General features: G+C 38.2%; 2 protein-coding genes across 6 annotated transcripts; one reads left to right on the top strand and one right to left on the bottom strand.

The window, feature by feature from the left end:
• Nucleotides 1-91: 91 nt before the first annotated feature.
• LOC111005063 (O-fucosyltransferase 31) lies at nt 92-3,823 on the top strand. 5 transcript variants are annotated; one of them, XM_088127383.1, is made up of 10 exons: nt 92-373; nt 750-812; nt 942-1,023; nt 1,166-1,236; nt 1,406-1,481; nt 1,570-1,773; nt 2,036-2,300; nt 2,741-2,968; nt 3,088-3,285; nt 3,492-3,823. In XM_088127383.1, the coding sequence occupies exons 1-10, from the start codon at nt 133-135 to the stop codon at nt 3,708-3,710; spliced, it is 1,647 nt and encodes a 548-aa protein (XP_087983509.1). In that variant the 5' UTR covers nt 92-132; the 3' UTR covers nt 3,711-3,823. The 5 variants fall into 5 exon arrangements, with proteins under 5 accessions (XP_087983509.1, XP_087983508.1, XP_087983507.1 ...); XM_088127382.1 differs by having other exon boundaries at nt 1,124-1,236; XM_022276422.2 differs by having other exon boundaries at nt 93-363; nt 1,393-1,481.
• Nucleotides 3,824-3,973: 150 nt separating this feature from the next.
• Nucleotides 3,974-10,369, bottom strand: LOC111005062 (mechanosensitive ion channel protein 2, chloroplastic). The gene is given in 15 exon segments (XM_022276418.2): nt 3,974-5,051; nt 5,369-5,425; nt 6,232-6,312; nt 6,314-6,346; nt 6,440-6,607; nt 6,752-6,862; nt 7,017-7,166; nt 7,526-7,586; nt 7,822-7,935; nt 8,006-8,103; nt 8,185-8,308; nt 8,688-8,845; nt 9,082-9,141; nt 9,227-9,422; nt 9,983-10,369. Coding segments are annotated over 14 exon segments (2,142 nt in total). The 5' UTR covers nt 9,305-9,422; nt 9,983-10,369; the 3' UTR covers nt 3,974-4,202.
• Nucleotides 10,370-10,797: the final 428 nt, after the last annotated feature.

Here is a 10,797-nt window from a genome sequence, read left to right as displayed (position 1 = left end):
TTTATTCTACACACGTGTGTGTATATATTATTATTTTATTTTATATTTGAGAACGCGTATATAATATAATGTACTGATTTAGAGAAATTGAAGGAGAAATGCAGAAATTTTTTGCCACGTCGCCCTTATACCATGTTTAGGCAAACGAAAAAAACTGTTTCCGCTCGCCCAACTCCGAATCCCGATCTTCAAATTCCTGTTCAACATCTGGCCTCCATGAAAGCAAAAATGGAGCTCCATTACTACAGCCAACGGAATCAGTCTCACAGAGCGGCTCTTGCTGCAGCTTTTCTTCTTCTCTTTCCTCTTTTTTTCCCCAATCTCTTCCATCCCTTGGGCCGCGCTTCGCCTTCCTTATTCTCTGTACGTTCAGGTTCCATACCTACCCTTTTCCTAGGTTTTGTGAGTCATTCGTGTTTATTTTTTACTGGAAAATCATGATGGTCCATGCTTAACGTACTGGACTGTTTTTCAGAGCAATAATTCTGCAATTCTTCGTAAAATGTGTTTGTATTAATTTGTTCGGACTGTGATGTTAAAATGAAGTAAAAGAAGCGATAACTCCTAATCCTCTTTCTTTTGAGGTATTCTCTGCCATTGTTTTGGTTGGAAAAGCATTTTCTACGCACATTTCTTTTGTCCACGGTTCTTATTTTTCCTTTTCCCCGTATCCGATAACCGCAGATCGATATTTTTGTATCCTATTATTTTATATAAATGTTAGATCAAGATGTTCTTCTATATAACAGGAATGGATTTCCCCGAAACCGATGCACTCGATTCTACTAAACAGTGCTTTGCATCGTATCACGGTTAGTAATCCTTAAATTGCTTGTTTCTTTTAACTGTCTACAGTTTTTTAGAATGGAAGTATTTAATCATTTAGGAAAGTTGTTTTTTCACTATGGTGTTTCTTTATACAATTGTGTTTGGCATTCCAGACATTAGAAGACAAGGGAAAGATCTGGTCTCCATTGCCAAATCAAGGATGGAAGCCTTGTGTGAAGCCTACAAGAGAGGAATGTGAGTGCTACGTGCTTAGGTCTGGGTATTCCTTATTCCAGTTTATCACAAGGATTTATGAGCAGGATTCTTCACAACTCTTTGCTTCTGCACTTTTTAGATATGGCTCCTTCCTCATATACACGCATCTGATACCATGCAGTAGCACCAAGAAAATCTCAAGGTTACATCCAAGTGTTCCTAGATGGAGGATTGAATCAGCAAAAAATGGGGGTATGTCAATGTTATTCTTTATTATTATTATCATCACCATCTTCTAAATTATGGATGAAAATGCAAAACAAATTTCAATTCAATGACAGTTTATGCCTTTAGGCTTCTTTAGCTGTACAATAACTTAGCCCCCCGCACACACACCCCATATGAAAGATCTGTGATGCAGTTGCTGTTGCCCGAATACTGAATGCGACATTGGTAATTCCTCATTTTGAAGTTAATGCTGTTTGGAAGGACTCAAGGTACTATAATGAGTCAACGATGCTATCTTTTTCATTGTCAGCATGTCTTCCCGTAAAGGAGTTGCTGAAAGATTTTTCGTTTGGCCAGTTCGTTTGCAGAAATTTTTGATGTGGATCACTTTATTGATGTCCTGTCTGATGATATATCAATAGTCAAGGAGCTGCCTATTGAATACTCATGGAGCACAAGGGAATACTATGCTACTGGAATACGTAATACAAGAATTAAAACAGCTCCTACCCATGCTTCTGCAAGCTGGTATTTGGAAAATGTCTTGCCTGCATTACAGAGGTAAGCTCCTGCCCGTACTGAGGATGTTCGGATTCAGGAAATTCATTTGTTGACTATTGCGCTTTTTTTTTTTTCTTTCCATTTCACTTTTCTCAAAGGATGAAAAATGAGATCACAAGTGAGACATGGGTTGTGTATAGGGGTCCATTTTCTCAAGTGTGTTGCTCACATCATCTGCTATTTGTTTTATTGGTATTCTACATTTGGGTAAAAACTACATTTTCAAGAAATGATTTGTAATGACTGTTTCTATTGATAACAGCTATGGGATTGCTGCTATTGCTCCTTTCTCTCATCGTCTGTCCTTCAGCGACTTGCCTATTGAGATTCAGCATTTGCGTTGTAAAGTCAACTTTAAGGCATTAACCTTCGTTCGGGGCATCATTGAATTAGGAGAGACCATTGTCAATCGCCTTCGTTACCCTTATAATGGAAATGAAATAGAAGGAACTGAGAATCTGCCGCAGGATGAGAAGAGAAAATTGGAAGGTGGGAAATTTGTTGCATTGCATCTCCGATTCGATAAGGTCTGTGCCTTCCCCGATTGTTTTAAGGAATGCTGAACTGCGATCTCCATGAATTTACCTTCAATATCAGAAGTTCGAACTCATTCTAATGTTTTCTTCAGTTAATTCATAGTGCTATCATTACTGTTCTATAAGGAGTCTTTAAGATTTGCCTTACAAATTGTAATGTTGGATGATATAGATAGTGACGGTGCAGGTTGGCAACAGGGTTGCAAGGGGTTCTACGCTCTGGATCAATTTAATGGCTATTTCCACATACTTTCTTTGTCAATAAAAAATGATCTGCCATATTTTTTTGTTCTTATAATTTATCGTGGACAAGGACCAAAAGTTCACTTAATTAGAGCTACTTTGACTATTGGCCTTTCATTCTAATATGGTGTTTTACAGCTTCATGTCCAGTAGTATTGTGATGTCATCTTTACCAATTAACCTTGCAGGATATGGCTGCTCATTCAGCTTGCGAATTTGGTGGGGGTAAAGCCGAGAAACTGGCTCTTGCAAAATACCGTCGAGTGATTTGGCAGGGAAGGGTTCCAAACTCACAGTTCACTGATGAAGAATTGAGATATCAAGGACGTTGCCCATTGACTCCTGAAGAGATAGGATTGCTGCTAGCTGCTCTGGGGTTTGATAATAGTACACGTGTCTATCTTGCTATACACGAGGTCAACTTTTTTCTGTATAAGGAATGTGGAATTGATTTATCGATAGGAATCTAAGGGAGTTGATGACTGTGTGATAGTAAGCTTCTTTTAACAGCTTCTAAGGGACGTTTCTCTTTCAGGTTTATGGTGGGGAAGAAAGGATCTCAACTTTGCGCAACTTATTCCCCCTCCTCGAAGATAAGAAGGGCCTTACCTCATCCGTGGAACGTGCTGGTATAGCGGGCAAAGCATCATTATCAGCTGCAGTTGATTATTATGTGAGTATGCACAGCGACATCTTCATTTCTGCCTCGCCTGGAAACATGCACAATGCTCTGGTGAGCCTCCCACCCTTGCTCTCACTATGCTTTACATTGAAATTCTATGAGAGAAATGTGATAGCTACCATCAATACAATATGCATACGTAAACAACGTGCGAGTCAATTATGCGTAATCGATAACAAATCTGAAGTACATTGCCAAAATTGCTTGAAAATTCTATCTATGGGATGAAAGAAAGTGAATTGTTTTCATTTAATCAGGTGGGACATCGGACATACTTGAACATGAAGACTATAAGACCAAACATGGTACTGTTGGGACAGCTGTTCCTCAATAGGAGCATGGAATGGGCAGAATTCTATCAGGGTGTTGTGGATGGACATAAAAATAGACAAGGGCAGATCAGGATAAGGAAAGAGAAGCAATCCATATATACTTATCCTGCTCCTGATTGCATGTGCCTTCATCACTCCACATGATCTGTAAATTTTCTTTACTGAGCTCCAAGTTTTGGTTCTAAACCTTATACAGTTTATTTCATAGGAGGATCTCAATAATGAAATATCAATCTTAAAAGTCGGTTCCTGAAACATTCCCATGATTTGTTGTTGTATCATCAAGTTATACCTTTAGGTTTTGGTTATTGTATGACCTTGGTAAAAGCATATCATCTCAACTAATGATGGACTAATCCTGAGATGTTGTCTAACTAAAAGACAGTGAAACATACGAAGAGGTAAAATTGATAATGGCAACTTTTTTTTCCTTTTTATTTTTTTGGAGTCAGCGTAGCGTAGACTTCCATTGGGCAATGATATGCCTTTGGTTCAAAATACAATATATTTTTTTCTTTTTACACTAGCGAGCCTGCAAAATGCTTGCTTAAAAATTTAGCCGTGCATTTCATTTTTGCATCGCTTCAAAAATCAGGAGGCCATACTGGGAGAAGACGATCCCTATGGCTACACTCATCAATCATTTTTCGTGGCGCTTGGAACTGCAGGCATCTGGCCATCTTTTATATCCTTACTATTGGGAGGAAACTCGCTCCCATTCCTCTGTGTGGCCATTTCTTTTGAATCTGCAGGAGAGTGAAAGGGAGATGGATCCAAATCTTCATCAATTGGAAGAGTTCTTTTGGAGCCTTCCAAGGCAACTCCCAGGACTATATTCTCCTCCAATGGTGGCCTGGTCACTGATGATGCAGAAAGCTTCTCACCGTCTTGTTTATTCTGCGAGCTAGAGAAAGGAATATGAGCTTTCTCGCTGCCGGGTTCAGAGGCTGAGGATGGCCTTTTCGGCGAAGTCACTCTTGGTGTAGTATCCTTGGAGTTCAGTCCCATTAGATCTTTCTTTTCTCCTTTAATCTCAGGCTTTTCGATACTGCTTTGTTCTGAAGTTTCGGGTGCTAGATTGTTCTGGGTCTGTGTGTTGGACATTGGCCCTGTTGAAGGCTTGGAAGTGGCACCAGATGGAGAAGTTGATTTTTTATCATCCATTGATCCAGCTCCTGCATCGGAGGGTTTCGTTCCTGATGTTGAGACTGCCTCTTGCTTGGCTTCCTTTTCTTCATTCAATGGGCGAGCGGGACGACTAGAGACTTTGGCTTTATCGTCGCCGTTGATTTTATAAGATGGCTCAATAAGAAGCAGAGGACGGTTAGTAGCTGCTCCAGAACGAGGAGAATACATGGTCTCGGAAAACGGTACATTTTCCAAGTCAGCAGCCTCACTGTATATTTTCTGAACAGTGCGAATTGGCGTGGCAAGCCGGGCCCTATGATGGCTGATAACCCTGAGGAGATCCAAGAGAATTGCCTCCTGCACAATCAATTAGCAAATGAGGTCGAACCCTATTCCATTCACAGCCACATTTAGTCCTCATGAGAAATTATTCGAAGGGCTAAAAAAAAGGGTGTGGAGCATGCTGATCTACAGGAACAAATTAAATTCGAGGAGCCAAAATACAAGAGGGAGAAATCAAAAGAAAAGTAGCAGAACCTATATCAGTACCGAGAATGTAGCTCAATAAAAGCTACATATTGTCACAGCAATGGTGAAAGAGCATGATTATTGAGACATTGAGAGCATCTGAATATTAACTGTATAGTTTTGAAACACCAAAAATGCAGTCGTACCTTGACACACAGGTATTCTTCAAAACGAGAAGTTTTCACAAAGCAAGAAACCATAATCTGCAGAAAGAAGGAAGTTGGAAGTACTTTTTCAGGCAAAAGGATAGGCCAATCAGTTCCATCAAAATGGTAAAAAAAATGGCAATAATATGAATCAAAATGCTTGGTCACTGATATAAAATATTCTAATAAATGGAAATATCATCTCTTAAAGAAATCACCATGATAGATGCAGCATGAGATCTTATGAAGGGTAGTTCAATTATCACCTGTATCAATAGCTCCCTCACCCACCACTTTACTCTCTTCAAAAATACCTTTTATTTTTTCCCCTTCATTCTACCTCCAACCCCCAAATTGTAAAGTTTTCTTTCCTTTCTCCCATTTTCTCCTTTAATATCTTGTTCGAGCTGCCAAAGTTTTGAGATTGATTGATCATAATCTCAAGAACCACAGATTCTTTAGGAAGACACTACCCGGGGGCACCTGCACCTTTTACTTTCAAACCCCTTTTTGCAACCTCCAACTTTCAAGGGGCTTGTTTTGTCGTTCCACTTTTGGACGTAATTCTTTTCATTTTATTTTATGTTATGGAAAGTATTTCATATGTCTCAGGTTTCTTATAAAAGGGAAAAAAAAGGAAAAAAGAAAAAGAAAAGAAGAGAGAGAGAGAAAGAAAAGTTCGTTACTATTCAAAAAGGAAAAAAGATAAAGATAAAATTTGCCCTCAATACCAGGGAGGTCACCATTACCAACAATATTTAAGTTCCCCTTGTTGATTGACACTCAATTTGGCCGATTACACCATGTCAATTGTTTTGAGTATAAAACAGAAGGATTAAGAAAGGTAAAGAGCCAATACATACCATAAGAGCCTGATTTTCAGGATTGATGTTATCCAAAAAGATTCTACGGTGTAACCTTTGCTGTTCCACTTGAGGATTTTTTGGACAAAACTTTACGCATATCAGCTACAATATACTGGACATTGAAACCAAGTTCATATTAGATGGCATAGAATGAAAAGAAATTGTGGTAGACAGGTGTGAAAGACAAACCAATGTTGATTCTCACATTAATCTTATTAACATCTAAGTGGCTGATGGCAAGATGGGTCTTGATACGCCAATGAGTCTTCTGGGTAAGATTCCGCACAATACTGACAGTAAATTTGTGATTTGGAATATGGACTGCTTCACGATCATCGCCTCGGATAATGGTTGGCGACCACCAACCAACGTGCTTGCATTAGGAACATGCATGTCAGAAAGGACAGTCAGCCAAAACTTGAAGAGAAATTCTGAATCAAATGGATATGATTTTCCTTCTGTTCTTATCAACATAAAGATTTTATAAGGGGATGGTGATGGTAAAAAGAACACAAACCTCAACTGTTCCAGAGACTTCGTATCCATCAATCTTTGTCTGAATCCATTCATTTACCACAAATGGTCTTGTTGCATGAATCATTACACTTGAAAGAAAATTAGTAAATATCTGAATAATAAAAAATATGGAGTAAGTTTCTCTGGTAAAAGATCGTCTAGTGCTGTGAATTGTAATGGCATGTTTTACAATGAACACCAAGAATATGTAAGATCCATAATTGCAGCATTTATAAACGACAATATGTAGGAGAGCAAAGATTTACCTCACGACCAGCAAGAGTAAGCAATACAGTTCCAAGACCCCCAGCTGTGAGCCACTTCTGGGTAGAAAACCCGAGCAACTCCATGAACAATGAAAGGGCGGCAATCCAGACTGCAGTATAAACAGCTTTCCCAGCAAAATCAAAGCCCATCTATCAAAAAAAAAAGAAGGCAGAAAATAAGGAAAAAACTAGTTTAAGGAAGACTAACTCAAGATATCCAAGTGATGTAGGCGTGTATGGGTCAACTTTGTAACTGTTCTGATTCTATTTTGATTAGTTACTAGGGTTAACCTACGGCATAGCTCTCCATCACTAAGTTGTCCATTCAAGGATATTCTAACCAGAAAAGTTATTATAACGAAGGGTATCCATTTATTATTTTTGTCCTTATTCTAACCGGAAATTATTATTAGCAAGCAGGCGTCAACTAGTTTGGATTTAGAACTGTTAAAAATGTACAAATGACAAAAGGAAACATGAGAAGATGAAATTAGAAAAGAAAATCATACATTTCTTGCATCACTTGAGTCATTTGATTCAGTAGCGAATTTTTGTACTTGTTGAATCAAGCTGCATCAAGGTTAAGGCCTGTTAGAATCAAAATGCATGATATGGTCCAATGAGACGCATAGAATTAACAAGGGTAAATAATCCACACAAGCATGTATAGAGAGAGAATTATGAAGAATTAAAATAATTTTAAAAATATCAGCCGCCCAATCAGTTCAGCAAACATTTTAATTGTAACTCAAAATCACTCATTCAAAAATCTCAAAGGAAAATCTGAAGCCCCAGAATAATGCACCTTGATATACAATAAGCGAATGCCAGAACAGTAGACAAAGATCGAACAAAATTCAGAAGTCGTTGTTTTACGGCCTGACTGGCTACTGAAGGTAACACTACTGGATCCAATGCCCTGAAACAAACCTGCTATGGTTAGATCAGAACAAGATCAGCTAGCCCTAATAGTGCAGTTAAAAGAACACCTGCAGATCAGTGTAGCTCCCGTCCACAGCAGTAAAGGCTGAACATAAGAAGTCGTAACGTAGTATGTACTACTTTTCTTCCAACTGCCATCTGGCTCCTACAACAAAATTTTCTCAAGACAATTAGGTGATTGCTCTGCTGGCTTAAGAAGAGAAGAATTAAATATTAGGATCAGTACATGAAGAAATAGAACCCTCCCAAAACGCATAAGAGGCCCAACACCCCAAGCAGCAAAAGCAATGATACAAGCTGCTGGAATCAATTTAAGTAACAGAGGACTTCCACGTAAAGCCCCATAAGATCTGAAAGAAAATCCCAGATGTAATGAAATCAGTATTGATAAGCATAGAGAACTACGGTGACAAAAAGAAACCACATACGATTAAAAGTATTCGGTACATCTCAAGCTCAACAACCAAGCTAATATTTTGTCCAAAATGATGTTAAATAATATTTAAGATGCAAGTTTACAAACTGCAAGATTTGCAAAACAATCAATGCATGCAAAATGCAGCAAGATCTACTAGCTTATCAAGATTAGCATATGACAGATTACAATTTTATGAAGATGAGTAATAGCACTAGGACTTCTTAACAAGTTCTACGATGTGGGAGAACCTAGCAATAGGAAACGTACTTTCTTTCCTCCACTATAGCACTCCATATCAAAGGAAATCATACCTCGTCAGAACCACAGCTGCAGATTTTAGAACAGCAGTCCCAGCTCCGCCACCTGATTCCAGAACAGATCGACACACAAAAAAATTTGCTCTGGAAGGCACAGGATACCTTGGGCGACTCACACTGCGTAACAGCTGAAGACTTCCAGAATCATACCTCTGAAAATTAAACAAAGAAAGAGCTCCATAACTTCAAACCTTAAAATAATATGGCATTCTTCATACTTACGCTGACCAAGAAAATGCAGAGGAATTTATGAGCTTCCGCATAAACCAAGAGAGCATCGATTTTTTTCTTTTTTTTATAATAACCCTTCTACAGATAATCCTTAACTAGACAGAAAGATGCAGCAACTAAAAGAATTTATCAAATTTCAAATGCATTTAAGCCATACCAAACCGTGTGATGTAGGAATGATGGTAACAAGGTGTAGACGAGTCTTTCCCTTGACACTCTGAATTTTAAGTCAAATCAAGAAATGAAAATTAGAGCTGTAGCCTTTGATGAAATTGTCAGACAAAATTTCATGAGTAACATACAATATCTAACTTATTGCATCTATGAACACTTTGAATCCCCAATTTATGATAAAATTGGGTAGAGCCAGCATGAACCATTGTTGGGTTGAGCTGAAAACAGCACTGAGCAAGGACAGTATCGTAATACAGATTAAGTTTAGTTTGTACTACGAACCCCAAAAATGTGTTTCAATTATGCAGTGAGAATGTATAGTACCTGTCATAATCAATAGGTAATTTTAGTACACAGGTAGCAAGTGAAAGAAAACAATCTACTAAAAAATTTCACATAGAGATCGTTCAGGTTTCCCCAATAAGAAATTCACCACGAACTCGATGAAAGAGGACGTCGGAAAGATTGAATCTAATTATTTGGATGTCCATGATAAAGAAGCTTAAATTAAGGAGATCGTCGAAAATAACTCAAACTGACAATAAGTAATATTGTAATCACACAGACACCAGACACGAGTATCTTAATGAAGAACAAACAGCTCTCTGTCGGGAAAAATAATAATAAACAACTCCCGGGATCATAGTTTTCAATTCCCTGCAAATATTAAATTTCGCGTCCTGACATCATCAACCACTAAATTGAATTTTAATTTTAAACAACCATAAAGAAAGAAACCCTAATATGTTTTTCAAATTCCCTAATCCTTCGGTACATTACCGCACAAAGCTACTCCACAATCTTGTGTACAAAATATTTGCAGATAATTACAACAGCACGGAACAGATACAAGTTACATTATCAATAATTCAACAAACACGAACCGATAGAAACTTCAACTTTCCTAGGAAACAAACAGAAAGCGTCTCGGGGAGAAATTCACGTGCAACTCCGCAACGACTGAAACGAATATCTGCAAGATATTACCCTGAGAAGCAAAATAACGGAAAACTTTCTGAAAAATTTCCCTCGGATTTGCCCTTAATGGAAAACCTACCATCGCCAGGGTAAACGAGAGGAGGTCCAAATAGAGGATGCTTCCGCTAAATTGCGCTGCACCGTACCGTCGGCGCACGGGTTGTAGGTGCCAGCGTGGACCAATCAGAATGCAGCGCCGCGGCGTCCGTCCAATCTGGAAATTACAGATGGCTTTTTTAATTTTACTGTGTAGATTTATGTGGCGCCTAGAGCTTGCTCTCGCGGTGCGCGTGTCGCTTCTGGTTACCGCTTGCCCACATCTTCTTTCCTTCCATTGATATTTTTGTCTATCCACTCCCACCGCTACGTACGATTAAAATAATATTTGTATGATTATATTTGGTTTCTTTTTTACTTTTTTTAGAGAAAGATTTGGTTAGAATTTATGAACCACGATGAATAGTCTATACTTTTTAGTTTCCAACGCATAACAAATCTTCTCTTAAATTTTTTATTTTATTCATTTATCAATTTTGATGGCTTAGATACAATGATCTAACATGTGATTGAAATGTTGTATCTAATATGTCTTTATCATATGAGATCAGACCAATATTTGTGACATACTGAGTATCATAGAGGGACAAAATTATTTAATAAAACAATGATGCGTTGTTGGGTTCGAAATAAACAAATTCTTGTTTCCTTAGTTTCTCATTAG

The sequence above is a fragment of the Momordica charantia genome (genome assembly GCF_013281855.1).
Source record: "Momordica charantia cultivar OHB3-1 chromosome 8 unlocalized genomic scaffold, Mcharantia_2.0 BLBB01000008.1, whole genome shotgun sequence".
In the NCBI taxonomy this organism is placed as follows: domain Eukaryota; kingdom Viridiplantae; phylum Streptophyta; class Magnoliopsida; order Cucurbitales; family Cucurbitaceae; genus Momordica; species Momordica charantia.
Note: the sequence above shows the minus strand (reverse complement) of the source record. Positions and strands in the feature narration are given on the sequence as shown.